The sequence below is a fragment of the Vulpes vulpes genome, chromosome 8, assembly GCF_048418805.1.
Source record: "Vulpes vulpes isolate BD-2025 chromosome 8, VulVul3, whole genome shotgun sequence".
NCBI classification, from domain to species: Eukaryota; Metazoa; Chordata; class Mammalia; order Carnivora; family Canidae; genus Vulpes; species Vulpes vulpes.
This window is the reverse complement of record NC_132787.1, coordinates 25,819,570-25,847,477: the sequence shown is the minus strand read 5'-3', so window position 1 is coordinate 25,847,477 and position 27,908 is coordinate 25,819,570. Positions and strand designations below refer to the sequence as shown.

The 27,908-nt window shown below is 36.4% G+C and overlaps 1 protein-coding gene across 4 annotated transcripts; it reads left to right on the top strand.

Moving 5' to 3' along the window:
• Positions 1 to 27,037, top strand: LOC112917228 (pyridine nucleotide-disulfide oxidoreductase domain-containing protein 1). Of its 4 annotated transcripts, none has more exons than XM_025995128.2 (12): positions 1 to 512; positions 5,075 to 5,155; positions 10,507 to 10,626; positions 13,227 to 13,355; positions 15,865 to 15,938; positions 18,764 to 18,924; positions 20,876 to 20,976; positions 21,999 to 22,134; positions 23,023 to 23,135; positions 23,723 to 23,845; positions 25,510 to 25,647; positions 26,317 to 27,037. In XM_025995128.2, exons 1-12 carry the CDS (start codon positions 429 to 431, stop codon positions 26,563 to 26,565), a joined length of 1,509 nt encoding a protein of 502 aa, XP_025850913.1. In that variant the 5' UTR covers positions 1 to 428; the 3' UTR covers positions 26,566 to 27,037. The 4 variants fall into 4 exon arrangements, with proteins under 4 accessions (XP_025850913.1, XP_072621962.1, XP_072621964.1 ...); XM_072765863.1 differs by lacking the exon at positions 1 to 512 and adding an exon at positions 1,700 to 1,849; XM_072765862.1 differs by lacking the exon at positions 1 to 512 and adding an exon at positions 4,825 to 4,951.
• The last annotated feature ends 871 nt before the right edge of the window (positions 27,038 to 27,908 follow it).

The following is a 27,908-nucleotide window of genomic DNA, read 5'->3' as shown; positions in this document are numbered from 1 at the left end:
AGCCCACGCCTAAGTCCTCGCAAGAAGCAGCAGTGAAAGCTCGGGGCAGCTCGTGCATCCGAGAACGCGCCGCCCGGTGAGAACCCTGGTCTGGGCTTAGCCAATTTGCCACGTTCCTCGTGGAGACCCATTCCCTTTCCTTTTGTTTCGTGTCTTCTCGTTAGCAAATCTGCGTGGAAAAACCCACATCCAGGGGTAGAGACAGGACAACAAAGCCCTGAAGTCAAAGAGACATCCTCGGGATCCCCCATCAACCCGCAGCGCAAACGCAAGGACACTAAGTGTGAGCCGCTGGGCACCCGTAGCTCAGATTCCCAGGCTCCTACGCGGGCACCGGAAGTGGCCGCCCAGCTTGACTTCCGCTCCAAAGCACTCGCTCCCGGGACTCGCGTGCTGGGTGTTAGTGAACCACCGCGGAGTTTGAGAGCATGGAGGCCGCGCGCCCTCCCTCGACGGCGGGGAGGTTCGTGGTGGTCGGCGGAGGCATCGCGGGTGTCACCTGTGCTGAGCAGGTAAGCTGGGCCCTCAGAGTTCCGCCTCTTCCCGGCCTGGGGGCGGTGGCGCTCAGGGCGCTCTCCCGTCTCTCCCAACGTTCTTCTTCTAGGTCCCTGTTAGCCGCTTCCTTCCCCCCCTCCCCCACTCCTTCTTGCTCTCCAGGTATTAGAGACTGTGAGGTGGCCCTTCGACGAGGTTCTTAGTACCTCTCGTTTCGCTCAGCCGCAGGGAAGAGTGGGGAGCGGGTATTTCGGAAGGGGACCCCGAAGCCGTCGGAATCAGACTCTGGGCCTAGTTATGCCAGAGCAGCACGAGGCCTTAAAACTAAGAAGTAGGGATCCCTGGGTGGCGCAGCGGTTTGGCGCCTGCCTTTGGCCCAGGGCGCGATCTTGGAGACCCGGGATCGAATCCCACGTCGGGCTCCCGGTGCATGGAGCCTGCTTCTCCCTCTGCCTATGTCTCTGCCTCTCTCTCTCTCTCTGATGACTATCATAAATAAATAAATAGAATCTTTAAAAAAAAAAAAAAACTAAGAAGTACTTGGTCAGAAAATTCAGCCTCCTTTCTTAGTTAGTTGATTGAATTCCAGCTTCCAAGTAAACTCCAGGTCCTTAGTTCATCGTCAATAACTGATTAAACCCTTAACGTTGTTTCCTATACTTTGAACTCCCAAGATTAAAAGAGATTTCATCTTTAGTAATGTTTTGTAAAACAACCAGCAAGGGATTAAATGTAGCTGGGGAGTGCTTTTCTGATTATAGTGACTAATCAGACTAGATAGATAGATAGATAGATATTTAGTTTAAAAAGGACTAGAAAAAAAAATAAATAAAAATAAAAAGGACTAGATTTTTTTTTTGTCGTTAAGTAAACATTTTAAGTAAATATAAGCAATTTTTGAAGTCACAGAAGTAGTGCAAGAAATTCGAGTTGTTTGCAAACTTTTAATCTCCAGGTCTGTATTTTCCTTTTTTTTTTTTTTCCCCCACCAAGTAAACACTTAAGATCTAGACACTGTACTAAGAGCTGATTAGTTATTTATAAACAAAGCATGCTACTTCCTTTTTAGGACTCACAGTCTAGTAGAAGAGACATGTGGATAAATCGTTCCAATTTAGGGTGCCTGAAGTAGTTGGTAGGGCATGAATTGATGGGATCCTTTCGTTTCAGTATAGAACAGTGGGCAGAAGTTCACCAAGTAGACATGAACAATCAGATGGTCCGAAGGGAGGCTAGGATATAATGTCAGGTGGAAAAGCATGGCACTACCTGAGAGCAGCAAAGTTCAAAGTACATGGTGTTGAGGGGAGGGAAGCGGAGATGAAGCCAGAAAGGTTGGCAGAGACCAGATCATGTAAGTCTTGCTAAGAATTTAATAAGAACTTGCAAGTGGGAGCTGTGGCCTAATGTGGTCAAATGAAAAATTTTGAGAGGTGATTAGTTCCAGTGTGTTTGGGGCAGGGGCAGCTGGTTAAAATGAGACTGGTAGGCCAATTGGAAGGCGAATTTAGTAGTATAAAGAAATTTTGAGGGCCAGGTGTAGCAATGAAAACAAAGTAGGGAAATAAATCATAGAAATACAAAGAAAAGAAAGGTAAAGAGAGTGGTAATATTATCAAGTTATTATAGAAAGTTCAAATAGAGTGATATTAAAAAGAATTGGTGGAATTTAAGGATGTATAGGTGAATTGAAGATGCTCTTTTTTTTCTTTATTGAAGTATTGACGTACAGTATCCTATAGGTGTCTGTCTCTCATAGTGATTGGATATTTTCATACATTATGAAGTGATCACCTCAGTAGGTCTAGTTACTCTCTATCACTATAGAAAGTTATTACGATATTGTTGGTTATGTTCTGTATGCTGTACATTACATCCCTATGGCTTGTTTTATAACTGGAAGTTTGTTCTTCTTAATCCCTTTAACCTAATTTGCCTGCCTCCCCCACCCCCAACCTCTTTCCAGTCTGGTAATCAACAGTCTGTTTCTCGTATCTATGAATCTGTTTTGTTTGTTTTTTTTAGTTTCCACAAATAAGTGAAATTATATGGTATTTATCTTCTCTGACTTATTTCACTCAACATAATACTCCCTGGGTCATTCATGTTGTCACAAATGACAAGATTTCATTTATCTTATAGTTGAATAATAATATTTCATACCACATCTTTTTAATCCATTCGTCTATCGGTGGATGCTTAGGTTGCTTCCCTAGCTTGGCTATTGTAAATAATGCTGCAGTGAGCATAGGAGTGCCTGTAATCTCTTTGAATTGCTGTTTTTGTTTTCTTCAGGTAAGTATCCAGAAGTAGAATTGCTGGGTCATATGGTAGTTCTGTTTTTAATTTTTTGAGGCGCCTCCATACTGTTTTCCATAGGAGCTGCACCAGTTTACATTCCCAATAGCAGTATACAATGGTTCCCTTTTCTCTGTATCCTCACCAACTCTTGTCATTTCTTTTCTCTTTGATAATAGCCAGAGGGACAGGTATTAGGTGATGTCTCACTGTGGTTTTGATTTGCGTTTCCCTGATTAGTGATGTTGAGCATGTTTTCAAGGGTGTTGACCATCTGCATGTCTTCTTTGGGAAAATGTCTATTCAGGTTCTCCCCATTTAAAAAGAAATTTAATATTGTGTAATATTTTATTAACCTCAATTAGATGTATGATATCCTCTCCCATTCATTAGGTTGTCTTTTTGTTTTGTTGATGGTTTCCTTCTCTTTGCAAAAGTTTTTTAATTTGATTTAATTTCATTTGCTTGTGTTAGCTTTTTAGCTTTTTGTTTTACCTTGCCTGAGGAAAATAGTTCAAAAAATATTGCGAAGACTGGTGTCAAAGAGCTTATTACCTGTGTTTTCTTTTAGTGTTATGGTTTCAAGTCTTATATTCAGGTCGTTAATCCCTTTTGAATGTATGTTCATACATGATGTAAGGTAGTGGTCCAGTTTTATTCTTTGGCATGTAAGCTGTCCAGTTTTCACAATATTATTTATGAAGAGACTTTTTCCCCTATTGTACATTCTTGCCTCCTTTATCAGAGATTAATTGACCATCTATGGGCTTCTTTCTGAGCTATGTGTTCCATTCCATTGATCTGTGTGTCCATTTTTGTGCCAGTACCATTCTACTTTGGTTAATACAGCTTTGTAGTATGGTTTGCAATCAGGGAGCATAATACTTCTAGCTTCGTTCTGCTTTCTCAAGATTGCCTTGCTATTTGGGATTTTCTGCAGTTTCATACAAATTTTAGGATTCTTTTTCCAGTTCTGTGAAAAATGCCATTGGTATTTTGATGGGAATTGCATTGAATCTGTAGATTGCTTTGGGTAGTATGGACATTTTAACAACACTAAGTCATAAGTCTTCTAATCCATGAGCATGGTAGATCATTCCATTTATTTTTGTCTTCCTAAATTTCTTTTCAAAATATAGGTCTTTCACTTCTTTGTTTAAATTTACTCCTAGTTGATGCAGTTGCAAATGGGATGCAGTTGTTGATGCAGTTGTAAATGGGATTGTTTTCTTAATTTCTCTTCCTGATAGATCATTATTAGTGTATAAAAATTTGACCACTTCTGCGTATCAATTTTGTATCCTGAAATTTTACTGAATTTATTTTATTCTAATAGTTTTTTGGTTGAACATGCTCAGTTACAGTGTTATAGAAGGTAAAGAACTATTTCTGCAGTGAACTATTTCTCCACTTGGTGGAGTTGAGGAACCGGAGTATAGTTTAGGAAGATTCTTTCAAGAAGCTTAAAGTGGGAAAGAGAGAGGTTGTAGCCAGAAGAAAATGATGAAAAAATGGCAAGTTAAGCCTCTAAATTCTGTTCTTTTTTTTTTTTTTTTTTTTTTTTAAGATTTTATTTATTCGAGAGAGAGGGAGGGAGGGAGGAGCAGAGACACAGGCAGAGGGAGAAGCAGGCTCCATGCCAGGAGCCCGACGTGGGACTCGATCCTGGGTCTCCAGGATCACACCCCGGGCTGAAGGCAGCACTAAACCGCTGAGCCCAATTCTGTTGAAGCTAATACTAAAATGGTTCTGTTTTCCCAGGGTGTATACTGGTTCGACATTTGGAAGAGGCAGAATAGTGATGCCAAAGCATTTGGGAAAAGTCAGGCTAAGAGTCTGAATTTTTATTATTAGTAAGGATTTGCTGTAATATTATACTTGTGCAAGGAAGTGAAAATATTATTTTAAAATAAATAGAAGCTGGTTTAACTGTTAATTAGGAAAATATTTTCCTCTGCATGACTTTAAATTGGTATGTAAAGTAGTTTAAGTAAATAAGGAATACCTCTTTGCATCATGTTTCTTGTTCAGCAGGTCTTTGTTGTGTTTAGTATAAATATATCCTTCGTTTTGTCAATATCAGAGTTGAGCATTACTCACCACCACCCCATAAATAGGAACAAGCCCCAGAGTAATGGAGACCATTAGATGTTGAAAAGTGAGTTTATAGTTTCCCAGGTTAGTAACATTATTAAAGTTGCATTATCCCCCATGGTATATATATATTAACACTTAATCTTATTTACCATATATTTTCTCCCAAAAATTTTTTTTTTATAAGTTGGCTATTCAGTTTCCATCAGAAGATATCCTCCTGATAACAGCTCACCCTGTTATTAAAGCGGTTACAAATTTCAAGCAGGTAAGAATCTATTTATAACTTTCTTAGTATTCATGTTTTTAGTTTTTATTTATTTTATTTTAAAAATATTTATTTATTCATGAGAGACAGAGAGAGAGAGAGAGAGAGAGAGAGAGAGGCAGAGACATAAGCAGAAGGAGAAACAGGCTCCTGCAATGAGCCTGATGCAGGACTCGATCCCAGGACTCTGGGATCAGGACCTGAGACAAAGGCAGACACTCAACCACTGAGCCACCCCAGGCATCTCAGTATTAATGTTTTTAAGTTTCAGTGACTTTGATAGTAGTGTAATTACAGTTTTCAGATGTTTAAAAAGACAAATGTTCTTTTAATAGTCATTTTAAAATCAAAGCTCAGGTTAGAATTAAATTGAATACGAAAAGTACTCAAATGATTTGGATTTGTAGTCCTTTTTTTTCTTCCCATCTTTTCCTCCCACTCAGAATTACTTTTCAGAAAATTTTAAATAAAGCTATTTTGAGGAAAAATGCTATGCAAATGTACCTATGAATACAAATACATTTGGATATCAGATTTATGTGCAGTTGTATATATACATATGTATATAGTGTATGTGTATAAATGTGTGCCTTCGCAAATCAGAAAAGTGCTTCCTAGGCAAGTTTACACTTGCAGATAATGTTTCAGATGTGTAATAAGCATCTCAAAACACTTAGTAGTTCCATGAATTCACATTGCATGCATCATATCATTACATTAGGAGTCTGAAATCATTTGGATCATGATATCATAGAATAGTGATCTCTAAACATTTTTGATATGGTGTACCTCACATCAAAAAAGTTTTGACTGATGTCCTAATATACGTATATTTACATATTTATAAATTATGCATATACTGAAGTGTCATAATGCCTATGCAAAAAAATTACATAAGTAAATCTTTTGCTCCCATGATTCAGGGAAGAATCCTACCATAGTCTTTAATATAAGTTTTCCCTTATATTCTGATAATAAAACTTTCTCATGTTGTAAACCCCTAAGACCAAAGGTAATTTAATACAGTATGTTGATCCTTTATAACCTGCTTGGAGGTATGTAAGAGATCTTACTACCTAGGTACGGCCAAAGGACTTACGGCAGGATTGAGAGAACAAGAGAATAAATTATGGCTATCAATCTCTTAAAAGAGAAAGCATATATATTCATTTAAAGGATCAGAATGTATTGCTGGGCCTTACAAGTGTTTTCCAGAATGAATTTGGTGTAACTCTTACGTAGTTATAAGACTTGAGTTCAATTTTTGCTAATTTTGTAAATTTTGTACAGTAGAAGGAGAAAAAATCTTAGGTTTTAGGCCTAACTTATTTACTGGCTGCTTCGTTAGCCTTGGCTAATCTCTATCTCAGTTGCTTCACTTATAATATTAGGATAATACCTTCCTTGCTTACTTAACAAGGTTGAGAGTTTAAGATATACTGACATGTGAAAGTGCATTGGAATAACAAACATGCAAATATCAGCTAGTCTTAATATTCAGGAGTAGGAAATTGCATCCTTTTTTCTCATTTTTTTGAGCATTTATACAATGTATCAACCAGTGTGCTAGGCACCCAGAATATAGAGATAGAAAGTATAGAACATACAACAAAAAGTCACTACTGATTATCTCTGGAATCAAGGGACAGCAGTAGTGGTGGGGTAGTGTGAGATTCAGAGAATGATAAAGAGCACATTTTATTTTATATTAAGTACTGTTTGCTTTCATGGCATGTGTAACTTCTAAAGGAGAAAAAAGATTATTAATAATAACTCACATTACTTCTAGAACATATACTATGCACCAAACACTCTTCTAAATGTTTTAAATGTATTAGTTTAATCCTTAAGTAACTCTCTGAAGTAAGTTCTTTTATTACCCTACTTACAGATGAGATAAATGAGTCATAGTGAGGTTGGGTAAATGTTTCTGAGGTGTATATAGATAGGTTTTGAATACAGGTCCTTTGGCTCCATGGCCCTCATGGTTAATGAGTAGACCTTTCTCAGAATGATTCCTTTCTATTGGGGCAACAAATCTGTGAGACATAGTTATCATACAATATGGGAATTGTCCTGATTGTGGCAAAAAACAAAAACAGTTGAGGTCATATTGCAATATGTGCATAATCATTTTTATAAATGTATTATGAATGAGTGCCAAAGCCTGCTTTTGGGGATCCAGAAAGGCTTTACAAGGGTACATTGAAACTGAGACTGAAAGAGTAGTAGGTTTTCCCATGTCTGTAAGAGGTAAATGGAGGCAGGCAAGTGCCAGGTGCATGAAAGTATGTGGCTGTGCAATATGCTGTAAGAGGTACTAATTCAGTGCTGCTAGAGTATAAAGTGTGAGGTGGAACCAGTAGGCAGGGACCAGACCATTATGGGCTTGTATGCTATGTACAGAATTCTATTTTATCCAGATTTAGATGATGCCAAACTTTTGGAGGATTTTCAGTAGGTGAGAACACTGGAGATGATAACTTAGTATTCATCATTGTCTCAGTGTCAGCTGAGCCATAGGCATGGGATGCAATTTATACAATGAAAGAGCCCAGCAGCAGGGTCCTGTGGAACACTGACATTTAAAGGAAGATCACAGAGAAAGGAAGACCTGAAAACAGCCACTCTTATTAGTCTAGATTGAGGAGAAGAACTATGAAAGAGGAGTATCTCTGAAGACATGGAAGGCAAAAATTTAATTAAGAGAAGTGGTCAGGGACAGCCGTGGTGGCTCAGTGATTTAGTGCCGCCTTCGGCCCAGGGTGCGATCCTGGAGATCCAGGATCGAGTCCCACATTGGGCTCCCTGCATGGAGCCTGCTTCTCCCTCTGCCTGTGTCTCTGCCTCTTTCTCTCTGTGCCTCTCATGAATAAATAAATAAAATCTTTAAAAAAAAAAAAAAAAGATTAAGGTGCCCCCTTAATCTGTCTCATGTTGATTAAAAAAAAAAAAAAAGAGGTCAGTGGTGTCAGATCTACAGGAATAGTAAGGTCAGACAATGACTCAAAAAAGTGCCTATATCTAGTAAAATCTTGGTGACTTTGAGGCAGTTTACACTGTTTTCAGAAGTTAGTGAAGGTAACTCTAACATGAAGTCACCATAACTTTTCTTTTTTGAAATTTAATTGGAAAGGTAGAAAAGACGGGTGGCAACAAATAGAGGACATGAGGATTAGCATTAAGTTGAGTTTTATTCTTTTAAGATGAAAGATACTTTAGTTTGTTTACCTGTTGATATTAAGAAATCAGTAGGAAAGGCCGTAGATAAAGGAAAATAAGGAATACAGAATAAGGAAAGAGTTCTGAGGAGGTGAGAGACAGTGGGATATAGAGCACAGATTGCTGGATTCACCTTGAAAAGGTAAAAACCGGTCATTGGAAGGCAGACTAAGGGGAGAAATGTATAGATGATGGAAAGAAGTACTAAGAGTTTTTAGTCTCCTTGAACATAGAAGTAAAATTATTTGCTGGGAATGCAGAGGAGGATAGAATGTGTTTGGGAAACAGAACAATGAACATTTGGAAAAATTACTGAGGGATGGAAGATGTTACTCTTCTCACTATATTGACCCTTAAACACCGATTGTATAAGAACAACCATGGCTAAAGTGTACTAGGGGTCCCTCTATTCTCTGCCACAAACTCAGTTAAATGAATTAAAGTCAGTAAAAAAAATGCTAACTTTATTAAATCCTGACTCTTAACTGCACATCTTTTTAATACCATGTATGATGGAATGGGATGTAGGCATAGGCACTTGTTCTATGCATAGGAGTGGTAGTGTCTCAAGGAAAAGCAGTTGTGCAGTTGCCAAGTTGCAAGAGGAGCTAATTCCTCTTTTATGAACACCAACTTTACTTGAAAGAACAACTGACAAACTAAAGTAATTCATATTTGGAAAATGAGTGAAGTGAGCCTATCCCTTCAAGGAAAACAAGTGACAGTATTTGTTGCCAATTAGAGCTTTCAAGCCAGAATTAGAATTTTGGAAAACTTATGTCTTCACTGTGAGTCTTATAGTACTTAAAGACTTCTCTGGTGATATTGTTGGTGATAATAATGATTTTTTGATATTGTAGTGATTTGAAATGTGTTAATGTTGGGAAGATTTCTATAACTTAGGAAACCACTATTGTCCAGATTATGAGTGTGATGTTACAAGATCCATTCAAAGTGCAAGATAGACCAGTGGACTTCACGGTAACAGAGTATGAAAGATTATTTTGATATGGTTTCAAATTCTACATTGCAACTAATCTTTAAGAAACCATGCTTGTTGGGTTTTAGTGTAACATCAAAGAATTAACAGTTGCCTGAAAAGGCTGCATATCTGTGAGGCTGAACCGTCTTCATATACTTCAGTCAAATTAACATACTGCAATAGTTTGAATGCAGAAGCAGATCTTTTATTAAGGTCAGACATTAAAGAAATTTGCAAAAACATAAAACAGTACCATTCTTCTTAATTTCTTTTGGAAAAATTGTTATTTTTTATTAAAAGGATATTATAAAATGTTTAACATGTTTTGGATTTTTTATTCTAATTGAATTAAGTATTTTAAATTTTTCTCAGTTTTCTTATGTAATATAGCAGATATCACTGGGTTTAACTCACATGGACAATAGGTCTTTGGAGTCCTCAGTTATCTGTAGGAGTGTTGTAAAGGAGTCTTGAGACTAAAAGTTTTGCAAACTACTAGGGCTGTGTAGTAGGATTTCCAAGTAGTATTTAAGGGGCAGCTGAGGTCACATGCTATCTGCAAGGTGTGGTCCTTCCACGACAGACCAGGTATAGGACTGGAGAAAGCAGTAGTTGGATCTGTGGTTGCAGCTTTGCAGGGTAATGGTTAAAGATAAGAGAGCAAGGAAGTAGAGTTTGGGCAAAACATGCTATGATCTACAGTGGAGTCACAGCTGCACTGGAAGAAAAGTGAGTCCAAGAGGATGCTACTAGGTGTGGACAATAAGAAAGAGTCTGAAGGCCAGATCACAATAAAGTTAGCTAATGAGTGGACAGAGAAAACTGTAAGGATAAGGAAATCGACAAGCTGTGTGGTGAAAGTATGCAGAAGTAAGTAGAGTCAGCCCTCATTTTGCAGGCTAGGAGACTAAGGTGCAGTGACCTGGCTGCCCTGCCTGAGTGGTAGGACTAATACTTGAGTTCAGGTCTTAAAATGCGGAATTGGCCCTCTTTATGCTGTATGTGATGTGACTGGCCGACTTTCTTTTATGAAAGTAAGTACATGAAGTAAGTAGTGTATAAGAAGAAGTGACAGTATTTTTATTGTTTAAATTTTTTAAAAGGAAACATTAAAAACATACATTTTTACCTTTCGGATTTAACACAGGTTTCTAAAGTATTAGAGGAGTTTGATGTTGAAGAGCAACCGAAAACCATGTTAGAAAATCGCTTTCCCAACATTAAGGTTATACAATCCGAAGTAAAGCAACTGAAAAGTAAAGAACACGTAAGAGGATTTTTTTTTTCCCTTAATGACTATCCATTGTTCAATCTTGATAAGTTTTCGCCTGCTTTCTTTTGACCCCATCTGTACCCCCACCATGGCCAAGGGCCCTAGCATATAAAGTTTAGTAACATTGATTTGTATTATTACTGGGAAAACTTATACTTCTTGTGAGTTTATTGGGATTATATAATTAGTTTGATTTAGCATTTTAGGTTTTACATTTTACATGAGCATTAACGTTTGTATGGTGTCTACTTTGTTCTGGGCACCATGTTAAGTGCTGGGATATGACAGGAACATTACAGTGAACCTGCCCTGGGAGCTCCCAGTGTTGTGGGGAATATACACGTGCACGCATATGATGCTAGGGACGTGCAAAGCACAGTCACTGAACTCTTATCAAAGGGCTGATATGAGGGATTTGGGAGGACTTCACAGAGGGAGTAATGTTTGAACAGGTTTAAAAGGTGAGTGAAGTAAGAGTTCTTAATTAGGGGCATTGTAGGAAAGAAAAGGAGGTTGCTTATTCATAGGCTGAAAGCAAAGGAAGGGGGCATATGGAAGAGTGACGCTGTCAGAGGACTCTAGGTGGGGACAAGGAAAGGAGATGGGCAGATGAGGCCAAACAAATAGGGCTGCAAAGAGCTGTTTGCATCATGCCAGGAAATTCACTTATCATCAGTGGAGGCAGAGTGATGATATACTGTCCTAGAAAGGCAGATCTGATAGCAGTATTAAGGATAAGGTGGTGTGAGTGGCTTGTGGCCAGCAACCAGATCAGAAGGTGGCTGCAGTGATCCAGGATGGTAGAAGGCCTGAACTAAGACAGGGACAGTGTAATGGGAAAGAACAGCCCAGATATGAGTGACATTTCCGCTATAAACTCAGCAGGACCCAGTAACCCACTGCACGTGGGAATGCAGACAGCAGGCTCAGGAAAGGGTGTTGCCAGGTGATCAGCAGTATCCTCAGATGAGCTTCAGGCAAGATGGGCAGTAGAGTTTGCAGTTGTTTCTCTAAAGCAGCTCTAATTCGTGAGTTCTTCCTTAGGGAGAAAATACACATATGACACATTCAAAACAAATAGAAAAAAATAAATAAGAAAAAGTACTGAATTTTATGAGAAAAAAATAAGAAATCTGAATCCCAAAACTAGAATGAATCCTAATATTTACAGTAGTATATATCCCATATAACATCTGTGTCTGTTAATTTGCAAATAGACGTGTGCTCAAAGGTATACTAATAAATTGTGAGGGAATTTATATTTGGGCATGTGAATAAATCAGAGTGCTTCCCATTACTGTTGAAAGTGTCCTAAATGAGATCATGTTTGTATTCTCTTATCCTTTATATTCTTTAATGAATTACAGATTGTGTTTTATCTTCATGTCTACTTCCAAAAATTTAACAGTAGCCAATGAAGAGTTTATGTGTTTGTTTTTACAGTAGCTAAGTGCAAATTATTTTTTAAATTTGCTCAATGTGTATAACTGCTGTTTGTTGGATAAAATTCTAACTATATTATCTGCAGGAAGACTTGTACAGAATTTGTATACCCATTATATTGTGTTGAAATATTAGCTTTATGTATTTGCTATGCAGTTGGAGAGTTACAATGGGTAACAAAGTCTCAGTAGCTATCAAGTGCTATAGTTACGATTTGCCATGTTTTATAAATCACACACAGGACACAATCTTAATCTCTAAACCACTCTAAAAAAGTCTGGTATCTCATAGTCGTGTGTGTGTGTGTGTGTGTGTGTGTATGCTTACGAAGGGCTACTACTTACTTATATGTAGGTTTTTGTTTGATATTACAGAACAAAAACAATGGATTTCAAATATATATTTTAGGTTCAAATTCAGACTCAATCAAAAATTAATATAAATAACTTTAAAGCTAGTACATGTTCAGATTTAAGGTTAATATATTTTTCACTTAATATGAAAATATCCCCAAAGAGCATTTATTTGCTGGTAAAGTGATTGTTATTTGTACCTAAGAAGACTATACTGGTTTCTTTTTCTTTTTTTTTTTTTTTTCTTTTTGAGCACTTCTGATGTTTTTAGATTAAGAAGACATACATTGTAACCTTTTCTGCCACATTGTACTCCCCTGTACCCATACCAGTTTTAAGGCTTAAAACCATTAGAATTACTAGATCTTCCTACAGTAATTTCCACTGAGATCAGAAATGTACATTAAGGCCTGCCCTGGGTATAACATCAGAATGTTCAATTTAAAAAATTCTAAATGTTTAGTTTCTAACATGAGGTCAACATACCTCCCCGAATATCATGAGATTAAGTTTTATGCAAAATTCTGGTGTGAATGTACCTTTCAGGGAGAAAAATAGTTTTCACCAGATTCCCAGAATGGTTCATGACCCCAAAATGATGGCAGATCACTGACTGGATGGGAGACTGCATTCTTAAGTTTACTTTGATTAACAATCACTGTAACACAGTATTGAGTGCCACCAAGAGGCAACATTAATGTGTGTTTTGCTTTCTTGAATTTTTTATTTGAAATGAAATTGTACCTACCCATGGATAAATGTTTCTCCCCTCCCCTTCCTTGCTCTGTGTTTTTACAGTGCATTTTAACAGGAGATGGCAGTCAGCACGTGTATAAGAAACTCTGTCTGTGTGCTGGAGCTAAACCAAAGTTGATATGTGAAGGAAATCCTTATGTATTAGGAATCCGTGATACAGACAGTGCTCAGGTAACATTCTGGGGTTGGGTCATAGGAAAGGAACATGAATATTTCTTAGATTTTTCTGTATTTGAATCAAAGTACTCACAGTGTAAATTCCTAAATCTTGGAAGAGTTTTTTAATGATCCATAAACCAGAAAATAATTACAATGTTTTATTATTGCCAATTTCAAATAGGTTGTAGCTGATAATTTTCCCTGTTTTTTAGTTCATGCTGATGCTCTTTGTTCTTTCCATTGTCCGATGTGTCCCAGATATAAAAACTAAGCTAAAGGTTTTAACTTACATTATGCATACGTTTATTATTGTACTTTGGGAATATGTGATTTGCAACCTAAATAATGGTCTTTTTCCAAAAACATAAAGCATATCCCAAACTTACTGAACTTATCCCTTAGCAAAGAAGTTAACGCTCAGAAGATTTGAGGTACAGAATCATGACGGAATCCCAGAACGGAAAAATTCATTTGGTTATTATTCTGCTTAGGAACCATAATAAATTATCCCAAAAAGGTAAAACTCGGTGGAACCTTCCACAGCTTCTGGTAACGGATTTCAGGGCTTCTGGCTTCATTGACCCTTCTTGCCAAGAAGCTCTTTCTGGTTGCCAGTCATAATATTCTTTTTGTTTGTTTGTTTAAAGATTTCATTTATTTATTCATAAGAGAGAGAGAGAGAGAGGCAGAGACACAGGCAGAGGGAGAAGCAGGCTCCATGCAGGGAGCCCAATGTGGGACTCGATCCCGAGTCTCCAGGATCAGGCCCCAGGCCGAAGGTCGTGCCAAACCGCTGAGTCACCCGGGCTGCCCCCACCAGTCATAATATTCTATCTTACCGGGACTGGGACGCCTGGGTGGTTCAGTGGTTGAGTGTCTGCCTTTGACTTAGGGCATGATCCCAGGGTCCCGGGATCAAGTCCTGCATTGGGCTCCCTGCATGGAGCCTGCTTCTCCCTATGCCTGTGTCTCTGCCCCCCTCTCTCTCTCTCTCTCTCTCTCTGTGTCTCTCATGAATAAATAAATAAAATCTTTTTTAAAAAAAATTCTATCTTACAACTCAAGCTCATTGTTGTGTTCTGTTCACAGGGTGATAATTTACATTTATTAATAATGTTTTATATTCTTGAAAACTGATGTTTTCTTTCAGCTTGTTCTTAATTAAATAGGGATTTTGAGACTACTAGAAAAACTTTATTATCTTCTTGTAGACATTTCAAGTTCCTGTTACCAGAGATTGAGTTCATAACTGTGTTCCTCCACATACATGAACTCACTGGCTGCTTATGATAATCCTGTAACAGTATTACTCCCACTTTACAAATAGAAAACTCTGATGGAGAGGTTATTTACGTATAGTAAAAGTTATCAGAAGTACAGTTTAAACTCATGCCATTCATCTCCACATCCAGTTTTTTTAATGGATCTTAAATTATTTACTTTGCTCAGTGTAGCACAAGCTAAAATTAACTTCAGGCTTTTTTTTTTTTTTTTTTGTAGAATTTTAAACAAGTCAGTTGCAGTGGTTACTGACTATTACAGTAAGTTTTTGGATGAATTTAATAGAAATGGTAACTTGACATTGTAGGAAGAGGAATTTAGCTATTCAGGTGTCACCGTGAAACAGTGGGACTATTCTGTACTTTTGGAAGTGCCATAAAAATGACCATGGCTTCCCTAAGCACATTGTGATCTTTTTTAGAGGGCAGAAAAGCAGGGTGGGAGAGACATCAATTAGTTGTCTTATAAGAACATAACATTTTTTTTCTGATAAATGTTAGACATTATTGTGCCCTCTTCTAATAGCTTTATTTATATTATCTTAATTTTTTTTAAAGATTTTATGTATTCATGAGAGACACAGAGAGGCAAAGACATAGGCAGGCTCCCTCTGGGGAGCCCCATGTGGGACTCGATACCAAGTCCCCAGGATCGTGCCCTGGGCAGAAGGTGGCACTAAACCGCTGAGCCACCTAGGCTGCCCTATTTATATTATCTTAATGCTTACAGAGACCTAATGAGATTGAGTCGTTTTTTTTTTTTTCATTTATAGTTGAAGAATCCAAGGCAACTTGCCCAAGTTACTAACTCCTAGAGCAGGGACTCTTCCTGCAAGTTTTTAGTGTTGAGTGACTCCACAGAAAGTGTCAACTGAAGAACTAGATGAAAAAGAATAATCCCGTATGCAGGATACAAATCAGTCCTGTTAGTAAATTGATCTGATCAAGTAGTTGGGAATGTGACGGACTAGAGGTCATGCCTGTTGCTGAAATTTGGAACTATTCTAAATGTAATGACCTAAGAGGCAAGAAAAGTCAGAGGCATCGCTCTGAAGGCAGCTTGGGTGAAACAGCACTTGTAATATTGGGAAGATGTGTCCTGCAGAGTTGGAAAGTGAGGTTTATTCTGTTCCTTTGTAAATTGGATAAAATTCTTATATTTAAAAAATATCAGCAAAGCCTCTTGCTTCAAGGTTTGCCCACTATTAGTGAAACATTGTCTCATTTTGTTTTTAAAACAGGAATTTCAGAAACAGCTTACTAAAGCTAAAAGAATAATGATTATAGGGAATGGCGGCATTGCACTTGAACTAGTGTAAGTATTATTTTAAAATACTATTTAAACACTGTTCGATGATTCATGTGATTATTGACAGACTGGAAAACATCTCGGTATTTTGAAATTCAAAGATAAATGTAATTGTTTTTCATATATTTTCAAGGAAAATATCGACTTTATCTTTTTAGTTTTACATGGAATTTATAGTTGCAGAAGTGTCATTGTAAAACATGACTTCAGGAAATGTTTTATGTCTCAAGGTGTCACACACAGGTGACTACATAGATACGACCCATAGATGGTAAGCATGTAGTGTACTGAAAAACAGTTCAAATGTGCTCACTTTTAGAGATTTCTAGCCACAGCCCCCACCACTTTTTATTTATACTCACCCTGCTTCACTCATATGGTTACCCATCTGGCCCATGACTCCTATTTCAAGATACGTGGTATTCCAGCTCTTGGGTTTTTGAAAGTTAGAAAATGTGAACACGTAAATTAATATAAAATACTATTTTAAGATGATATTTCAAGATCAAAGAACATTGAGGAGTAAATATCCTGCTATGATATATAGAGCATTGATTCTCTTTGTGATTTTATCTTCTGATGGATGGCTGACCTGGAATAGTCTAGATATTTTCAGACTAGAAAGTTGACTCCAACTACAAAGAGGACAAATTTGTATCAAAATGATGAATTTGCCAAAGCCCTGTCCATTCTAATTCTCGGACTAGGTTTTTGCTCCTTTTTTTTACAGGATGGTGAATCCCAGTGGAAGCTTGTAAACGAGTCCTAAATTGCCTGAATACTAGCAATGTCAGTCATTCTTGTAACTGTGAAGTGTGTGGCATTGTATGGGGAACTGCAGAGAAGAAAACTAAGTCAAACCCAAACAGGGCCAAAGGAGGGAGGCACATGACAAACTTCTCCCATCAGTGATGACCAGAAGTATAACTTAATACTATTACTGTTTATATTGGCAAATTTTCCTACATTCAGAAATGTTCAAAGTCTTACAACTTTCTGTTCCTCATTTTCTTTAGGTTGGAGATAGACTATATAATTAAATAAAATTCCTAAAGAAAAGCCATATATAGTGCTGTTGTCTCAGCTTAGGTCCAGTGATGATCAAGTGTTTGTCATCTCATGACGACAAATGACATACACAAACACGTTGTGTTTTTCAGTAGCCCTCGTGTTCCCCTGAGGCTAATGCTGACTTTCTTCAGTGTAGTTTTCTTCTTTACTAGTGTAGGTTAATCCTTCCCATTTCAAACAGACTTTTTAAAAAAATAATTTCACAAAACTGTACCTCACTTTATTTTTTTAAGACTGGTTTTAAAAATGAAATTGTTTCTGTTTTGCGTGATATCTCTGTGATTATGCCTTTCTGAGGGCATAGTTTATAGACTAAGGGGAGTACACAAGGTCCTGTGAGGTAGGGCATGTACGGGATTTGTTACTTATTACTGTGGCCTATAAGTCAAGCATTGGTATTTTAAGCTATACTGATAATGTGTTATACTATTACATTATTTTAAAATTTTTAGAAAATGGTAGAATTTCTAATTTATAAAAGGTAAAGAAAGTATTTCATAATAATGATGTGCCTGTATGTAAATTAAAATATTACTGAATATTTGTATATTTTGTTTTCTGCTCATCAGTAATCCTGTATGACCTGGGCACCATAAAATAGAATATTCTCCAAAGAATCTGAAATTGAGTAACTGTAAATACTTATTTCTGCCATAGGGGAGCAGGAAAAATAAAGACTCATTAGATGTGGCAGGGAGATCCTTTACCATATTGTCAGAAAGCAGGATTGTCAGGTGACCTGAAGTCAGATGTACCAGACCTTCTTTTTTGTATCATCTGCTTATCGATTAGCCTTGAAAAGTCCATGTGTTATGTTATAGCGTCTGTGACATGAAGACAATACTTTGACCAGAAGTCAGCATTAAAAGTTCTTAACATATGATACTCTTAGTACCACTACGGGTTCAAGTAAAATCTTAGTATATTTAAAATGACCATGTATCCTGTTGTCCCAGTTCATCAGTTATACCAAAACAAGTATTAATAGCAGAAAAATCTAATGGACTTCAGGGACTTGGTGAAATAAATACTAGGCAAACCACATTCTCTATGACCAAAACTAGAGATAAAGCAGATGTGCAGGAACTCTAGCCATCTCATGAGTTCTGATGGCCTATGTACACCAAGGCCATTCCTTTCTTTCTTGATTTTTCTGTGAACTGATCTTTCTTTGGCTGGATGGCTGGAAATTTCTGGGGCAAAGGGAAAGGATTGCAGGGTAATGGTTCCTTTATAACAAAGTTAAAATTTTAGTTAATGACTCTTATTCTCTCCTTTTTATATCTCCTTCTATAATATTGTGCTTTGAGTATACAACAAGTTGAATATACGACTTGTTACAAAAGTGAGGTATTCTCAGTATTGTAACTGTATGCCATCCATCCACCCATTATTGATTACACTATAACCATATCAACAAAGCACTGCTCACTCATGGAACCCTGGGGAATATCCATATAATAACTGTGTTGGGGAAACTGGAACTCTAGAAGTGATGGTCATTGCAATGAAATTTTATCTGATACTCAGTTACATATGTTTGTTATTTTTATGTTCTTTCAATGAACTGATTAAATTTCTTTATTTTACTTTAACTCTTTTTATCCTGAAAGAGTATTACATTCCTAGTTATAATCATTCTTGCTCAGTTCGCCTTAAATTACTTTCTTTTGTCTTCAGAGATAATTATTATTTGCAAATACAGAGATTTCTTCTCAGACTTTTGAAATTGGTCCGAATAATTTTAATATTCCGTTTAGGTATGAAATTGAAGGCTGTGAAGTCATTTGGGCCATTAAAGATAAAGCTATTGGGAATACTTTCTTCGATGCAGGAGCAGCTGAATTCTTGACTTCAAAGCTCATTGCTGAAAAACCAGAGGCTAGAATTGCACATAAAAGAGCCAGATATACAACTGAAGGTAAATCTAGCATCTAATTCATTGATTCAAAAAAAAAAAAAATAATAATTCATTGATTCACAGATGAAACTATCTAGTTTCTTAGCTATATAGAAAAAGGCTATAAGAATATTGAGCAAAGTATTATAGTTGGGAATAGAAATATAGGTAATATTTATTTCTGTATCTTATATGACAGATTTTCCAGCATTTTTTTAATGACAAATATATATAATTAAAACTGGAAATATAAATGAAATAAATGAACCAGCTCATCTGCATCTTTGCAGACAGATGGTACAACTGGATAGCACCTCAAGTAATTTTACAAAAAAATGCAGTGAGTTAAAAAAGCATTGATACAAACCTAGTTTTTTTATTATAAGATCTTTTTTTTTTTTTTTAACTTTTGGTTTATACAGATCAAAAAGAATTTATAAATTTTGAGGGTGCTAAAAGTTGACAAAATGTTTAAAAACTGGCTGATATTTTATTGAATTATAACTACAATATATTAGTTTCGGGTGTTCAAGAATAGTGATTCAGTATTTTTATACATTACGATATGGTCACCTCAGTAGGCTTACTTATTACCCTCCATCACGGTGCAAAGTTATTACAGTTTTGACTGTATTTCCTGCGCTGCACTTTACAGCCCTGTGATTTATTCATAACTGGAAGTTCGTACTTCTTACTCTTGTTCACCTGTTTTGCCTGCGCACCAGTGCCTCCCTTGTGGCAACCACCAGTTCTCTATACCTGAGCCTGTTTCTGCTTTATTTTGTTGTTTTACAATATTTTTTCTAGTTTAATTTGCATGCATTTATTTAAAACAATTTTACTTAAGTTTAGTTAACATAAAATGTTAGTTTCAGGTATACAATAAAATGGTTCAGCAATTTTGTACATTATTCAGTGCTCCTCATGATAAGCGTATTCCTAATCCCCTTTATTTCACCCTTCCACCCACCCACCTCTCCACTGACAACCACCAGTTTTCTGTACGGGAGGCTGGTTCTTAGTTTGTTTTTTGTTTCTTAAATTCCACCTGAGTGAAATCATGGAGCTTGTCTTCTCTGTCTGACTTCATTTAGCATAATACCCTCTAGCTCCATCCATGTTGTACATGGCAAGATCTCATTCCTTTTTAATGGCCGAAAAATATTCCATTGCATATATACCCCACATCTTCTTTATCCATTCATCAGTTGATGGACACTTGGATTGCTTCCATAGCTTGTTTCCAAATAATGCTGCAGTTAACATAGGGGTACATCTTTTTGAATTAGTGTTTCATTTCCTGGATCATATGGTAATTCTGTGTATCTATTCATTTATTTGTAATTCTATTTTTAATTTTTTGAGGAACCTCCACACTTTTTTTTTTAAACAATGGCTGTACCAATTTGCATTCCCATCAACAGTGCATGAGGGATCTTGTTTCTCCGCACCCTCACCAAGACTTACTTGTTCTTATCTTTTTGATTCTAGCCATTCTACGAGTGTAGGGTGATAACTCATTGTGGTTTTGATTTGTACTTCTCTCATGGTTAGTGATGTTAAGGATCATTTCATGTCCCTGTTAACCAGCTGTATGTCTTTGGAAACAGCTGTCTGTTCAGGTCCTCTGCCCATTTTTATTTTGGTTGTATTTTTGTTACCAAGTTGTAGTTCTTTATATATTTTGGATATCATCAACCTCTTATCACATAGATCCTACCCTTCATATTAACCATGTACATAACATCCCCCAAACACATTGTGTTTATACTCAACACTTGATTGAAAGATAATTCATTTCATAGCTCTATATCACAAAACATTAAAATAATGATCAATTCAGGTAACTTAGTTTAGTCATGCTGTATGTATGAGAATCCTAATATTGCCTAAAAGCTTGAGAACACAAGTATACTTTTCTGCCTGGCAATTCTTAGATCATTTGAATCTTTAATTGAGTTTATCTTTTTAGGAAGGAAAAAGGAAGCACAAACCAAATCTGGTGCTGGTAATTTGGGCAGTGCTTTGGGACCTGATTGGCATGAAGGCTTGCATCTTAAAGGTACAAAAGAGGTATGTATTCATATACTAATTAAATATGCCTAAGATACAATTTCAAATTCTTGAACCATTCATAAAGACTGATTACAAGTAAGTCAGACAACTGCTAGGTCCAAAGCTCTAGGACAGACAGAACCAGTGGCACTTGGCCCAATTCCTTATTAAAGATAAGTGAGTATCTCATTCATCTAACTCTTGCCCTTCTTTTTAATTCCTCAGCTAGAGATTTCCAGGCCTAGACTACAGTGAGCATAGCTATCCTGTTTTAAATTAATCTTTTCTTAAAGGTCACTTGATATATAATATTTGAAAGGTTATTAGACAAATTCTAAATAAAATATATATTTAACACCCTAATTGGATAAGCAGATGACTTGCTGTTACTCATTTTATTTATTAGATGTTTCTGTTTTTAAATAGTTAAGAGGCTATGATATTTAAATACTGTAAGGAGCATTGGAGATGCTACATGTAGGGAGCATACATGGAGTCCTTATTACTGTGTATCATTTCTTTTCAGCCTTGAGTAGTTTAGAGGGGAGCTGGCTTCATGATAAATCTGACTTTTGTGATAGAAATTATACAAAATCATTTCTTCCTGCACCTTCAGATCCTGAGATTAATAGTATTTTTAACCTGAGAACTTCAGCAGTTTGGTTCAGTAAATATTATCTCCTACATACTTGGCACTTTACTAAGGTTCTGGGATATAACAGTAATTGGGCATGGGCTTATCGTCTCTAGCAGTTGTTAATTTTTAAAAACTGTATTTATAATTATCATTGAGGCTTATATTAAAAATTGTGCACTTGATGTCACTTCCCAATGGAACTAGTTCTTTTGAGTTCTGAATGGATTCCTGCTCACTCCCTTCGCGCACAGAAATCGAGGTTTATTTTGGGACATCTGGTGTGTTTCCATTTATATTGTAAGATTTTTTTTCTTTATGTTTCTACAGGTATTGTAATTTTTTTTTCATTAGTAACCCATATCATTTTTTGGGGAATTGTTATGGTGACCAGTATTTCTTTTAGTTTTCTCATAAGGTCCACATTGAAACTATGTGTGAAGTAAAGAATATTTACCTTCAAGAAGAATTTAGAATTTCTAAGAAAAAGTCCTTACCTTTTCCCAGAGACCATTGTAATCAGTCAGTCACAACTGATAAAGGTAAGTAATAAAATAAAAACTATAATAACCACTAATTTAAAAAGAAAACTTAATCTCACTGTATTAAAAACTTTTAATTTCCATATGAAATTTAAACATAAAAAGTAAAAATGAAGCCATTACTTAATATAAGTCATTTCATTTTTATTGCTTAGTCTTCAAGTTTCCTGATAATTTGTATTTAGTTTTACATTTTACATGGGACTTCGTGGTGCAAATGACCACCACAGTTCTGTGAGTCAATCAGAATATCTTGCAGATCAAAACAAATACAAACTAAAAAAAATCCTTTATGATCTCAGAGGTGAAGTGACTTCCCCAAATCAAACAGAGTAAAAACCTATAAATTTGGGAGTTAGAGACAATCTAATCCCTATTCCACACTTCCTGTGAGAATTACCACCATTTGAAGAAATACACTCAGCTGAACTAGCATATGAGATAGTCCACTGTTTTTGAATTCTTTGAATTTTTCCATGGAAAAAAGTAGTGTTAACAGTTTGAATATGAATGTAGGAAAAGATTGAAAAGTAAGTAATCTATTTGGACTAAACTCTCAGTGAAGTAAATAGTTCAATACTTTTAAAGAAATAATTTATAAAGTGATTACCAGTTTAAAAATTCATTTTGTTAGAAGTTCTTTGAATTTGAAGGAAAATGTTTAGAATACCATAATTGTGTTAAGTACACCCAAAATATGGAGGCAGTGTGGATTGCTTTATAATTGCTTAAGCAAATGTGTACTTTATAAGAATTATCAAGGTGTATGTTTTAAAGTCCTCTCCTGCCTTTTTCTTTCACTCTTTGTTCTAGACATTACACATAATGCTAATGATAGCTGGTGGTGATTTCATTTGAAAATAAAGTTTTTTTTTGTTTCTTTTAAAGAAGCCTGGCCTGTATATGTGGAATTGACTAATGAAAAGACATACGGCTGTGATTTCATTGTCAGTGCTACAGGAGTTATACCAAATACAGAACCTTTTCTCTGTGGCAACAATGTAAGGTGAAATTTTTTGTCCTATGAATATTTTTAAAGTAGTATGAGATATCTAATTCTCAAGCCTAAATAACCATTCATTGTTTTAGTGTAAAACTGTTTTAAGGAAGCTGAAAACAATTTATTTACATTCATGTTTTGATTTGCAGTATTTCGTATTGCCTACAGTCCTTAAGCAGTTAACATCCCAGCATAAGGGTCCTCATTAATGGGACATAATGCACAACTCATTTGTCTAAAGGTTGATGAGACAGATACCTACGACTTCTTACAAATGATTCCTTTAGAGAAACTATCTAGCACTTGAAGCTTACCTAATTGAGGATTATTATTATTATGAGTGGGGTAGTCACATGGTTACTGAGTGTTTTTGATGCAAATGTAAGAATTTTTGACTTGATCTGTCCTAGTAGGATTTTGGTTCCCTGAAGATTCAGCTGAGAGGTCTTAACTTTGCAACTGTTTTTTACTTTCTCCCTACACATCAGCATACCAAGGTGTAAAAATTTGACTTGTTCTTTTACTTGAGAATGAAGACGACATCTTTCATTTTTCTTCCCACATATGCTTATCAGGAACATTGTTTAGTTTGATCTAGGAGAAGATGGTGGCCTGAAAGTGGATGCTCACATGCACACGTCTGTCTCTGATGTCTATGCTGCGGGTGATATCTGTACCGCGTCCTGGCCACCCAGCCCATTCTGGCAGCAGGTGAGCCAGCATCCATGATCATACCTTTTTATTTTTCTTTAAGACTTTATTTATTCATGAGAGACAGAGAGAAGCAGAGACATAGGCAGAGGGAGAAGCAGGCTCCATGCAGGGATCCCAATTTGGGACTTGATCCCAGAACTCCAGGATCACATGCTGAGCTGAAGGCAGACACTCAACCACTGAGCCACCCAGGTGCCCCCACTTTGCTACTTTAAGTAGGAAACTATCACAGAGTTTTTTGTGACATTTAAAAAAAAAAAAATTTCCGCTTTGGTAAGATATTATAGTGATGGAACAGACTGGAAGGTCTTGTGATTTAAAAAGAATTATGGGCTATTACTTTGTTTTTCATCTTTAAATACTTTGATCAGCACTGTCTAGTTAGGTAGCCACTAGTTACATATCTCTATTGAGCACTTAAAATGTGCTGAGTATGACTGAGAAACTGAATTCTATTTACATGTAAGTTTCAATAGCTCCATGTGTTTAGTGGCTACCAGACCGAACAGAGCAGCTTTAGATGAATAACTGACTGTATAGATGATGACCTTATGGGATCCTGAGGACCCAGTTCTGTTCCTGTGGGAATTATGACTGAAAAAACTTCCCAGAGTGAACACCCTTCCTCCGCTGAACAGCTCCGTCCAACTGGGTGGCCACTTCCTCCTGCCCTCAGTGCTGCTGGCCTCTCCATGGCAGAGCAGAAGTCCTTGAGGACAATACTCAGACTATGACCATAGGTGAGGTGGTCTTAGGAGTAGACACACAGGTAGACATTACAGATAAAAGAACTACACAACACTCGGTGAGAGACCAGCTCCACAGGTGGGGGTTTTAGTTCCTCAGATTAACTACGGAGTGTGAAGTAGCAGAAGAGCTAGATGTATTTTAAGAGGCGGCTTCAGTTCTTTGTTTTTACATACAGCAGAGATAACAATCATAGGAAGAGTGCTTTCAGCTTGTTTCTAAAGTGCCAGCTTGTTTTAAGACAAATTTAGTTACCAGGGCATAGGCTAGTTTATTTAAGTCTCTCAATAGCCATGGAATAGGTAATACACATTTCAGGTAAAGAAATGAAGGCTATTAGTTAAATAAAAATGAAAAGTTAAATATATAGAAGATTTGATATTTAAATCTCTTGAGTTTCAAGGCCAGTGTTCTATCATGTATTCCTAAAACTTTGTAGAAATAAACATACAGTAAAGAAGAAATTAATAATGGAAGAATTTAAAACAAATTCCTAGGGCTGGATGCCAACTAATATATTGCTTACCGAAGGATTAGAAATGAATTTCCAGTGATAATTCGTCATCTCTACTTATGCCATTGATGAATTTATTCTGAAAAAGGAGACTGGTTAATTAGTAGTATTCTTACCTGATATACTTCCTGAAGTGTTTTAGTTATTTGTAATAGTTTATTGAAACATACAGATTTGGTAGCATCCTTTAATTTTAAAGGCAGTAATTTGGATAGAATTATGAAACAGCAAAATCGTTCAGTTAGTGTGGATTGATGACTGCTTCTATGGCAAAGAAAATCCCAACTAGTCATCAAACTTGCTAGACCTAGCCAGTCTCGAGGACTGTCAGGGTTCGTTAAGGTGCTAGCATTTTTAAAACAAGGTCAATGAAAAATTTTATCTCATGTTTTTTTTCCAGATGAGGTTGTGGACCCAGGCTAGACAGATGGGATGGTATGCAGCGAAATGCATGGCCGCAGCTAGTTTAGGAGAACCTATTGACCTGGACTTCAGCTTTGAACTTTTTGCTCATGTAACAAAATTTTTTAACTATAAGGTAAGCAAGATAAGCAAATTAGTGTCTTTTTATTAAGTCTTGTAAGTAAAACCATGTAAATACTTACTCAAATGAGAAAATTAGATGTCTCTTCCAGGCTTATTCTCTGCTGGTACATTCTGAGATTCAGTCTTGCTTTGTGAGAGGAACCAAAAGCTATTGTACCCATAGCACTCAAGGATGAATCCGGTGTGGAGTGCCCGGGTGGTTCACTCAGTTAAGTGACTTACTCTTGGTTTCAGCTCAGGTCCTGATCTCAGAGATATGAGATTGAGCCCCACATCAGGCTGTGTACTTAGCATGGAGTTTGCTTGGGACTCTGGTCCTCTACCCTGTTCTCTAAAAATAAAGAAATATATGTTTGTTTATTATTTATGAACCACCTGCTTTGCCATACGTACTATTTACTCCTCTTTACTCTGAGGCAAGTTTTTTCTTCATGATTCTAAGCTGATGTAGTCCAGATCCTACATATTTAATTCACTAGATGTTTTTAATGTTCATGGAGATTGTGTGGTGGTGTCATCCATACATAAATGCAGTGCCATTCAAATGTTTTCTTTGAGACACTCCCCAATTTTCATGAATAGATTTTCCTGCTGGCCACTCTAGCATAACACAGTTTAACTACATACAGTGTTTCCTTTATGTTTTTATTCCTACGTTTAGGTTGTGTTGCTGGGAAAATACAATGCCCAAGGTTTAGGTTCAGATCATGAATTAATGCTGAGATGTACCAAAGGACAAGAATATGTCAAAGTTGTCATGCAGAATGGGCAAATGATGGGAGCTGTCTTAATTGGTGAAACAGACTTAGAAGAAACGTTTGAAAACTTAATTTTAAATCAGACGGATCTTTCATCATATGGAGAAGACCTACTAGATCCAAATATTGATTTAGAAGATTATTTTGATTAAAAAAGGCATTTCTAGAACAACATAAAATTCCAAATACCAAAAGTCACAATAAGGTAAATGACTGCACTAATTTAATAATGATTTCAGGAGGAAGTATTAAAATAGAATATTGGAAAAAGATACGTAAATCGTTTGATCTTTACAACACAAAACTGACCGCTTATGTAAACGTAGAGATTTAAGTTACTCTTTCTGATTTAGCTTTGGAGCAGATTTAGCTAGGTTGTTATCTACTTAGCCAACAACTTGGTCTGGTATGTCAGAGGGATATGGTTTCAAGAGGTTTATAGTTTTACAGAGAGATATAGCAATATCTTATTTGCTAATATCATTTGTATTAATACTTTGTTTACGTTTCTACAGCTGTTATGAGCTGAAATCACTCCTTTTCTGTAATAGGCCTATGTCTGATAAAACACTGCTATCAAAAGTTGGTTATATTAAAAAAAAATAAAAAGTTATGTGAACTTAAGTATTCTTCTCATTTCATACTGTTTTTATAAATCATGATCTGAAATTTTCAAGTCTATAATACTTCAGAGATAATTTTATTAATATTTCATACATATTGAACTTGTCTGAAGCCTGTAATCACAAAAATTAACTTTTCTTGGAAAATATAGAAACTCATCTCATACATCATCAATTTCTTAGATTGCTGAAGCATGTTTGTAGACCTCTAAAAGTTACCTGAATTTTTTCTTCCCTCTCTTTATCAGCCTTCTCAGAATGATAAGTCTGAGATGATTCAGTCTACAACTAAAAACACACACTCTGGTCAAAACTCAGGAGTTCCATTATAATCCCATTGGTCCTTCCATATCAGCTCATTAGTTAAGTGTCTAGTGGTGTGGTTTTTTTTATCTTCACTCAAATATGAGCCCTATCCCAAAAGAGAATACTGTCAGAAACACAGCGGTATATGGATGGCATGCTTTCACAGGCTTGAGAGTATTTAGTGTGAGAGTCACTGGTTTCTTGACCTCTGCTACACAGGCCAATTTCTCAACCAGTGTTCATCAGAACCAACGCTGTGAGGGCAGGGTGCATCACAAATTAGACAAATTAAAATGAAAGTTGGAAACCCTAGTCTATATTTTAAAAAGGTAGGCTAAATTCTGTTACTTAATACCTCTACAGAAAACAAAGATTATGGTCTCTGTAAGACATTGTTGAATTCATAGTGATGTAAAGGAAATAAGCTGGTTAGCAGAAGGCCTTTGGGTACTCTAGGAGGCAGAGAGTGTCTGCCAGACATGACTGAGAGAGACTTATAAGAGAATCAGTCTATTCTTCATATTTACCTGATTTTTACTCATTGAGCAATATTTTGAAACCTGTGG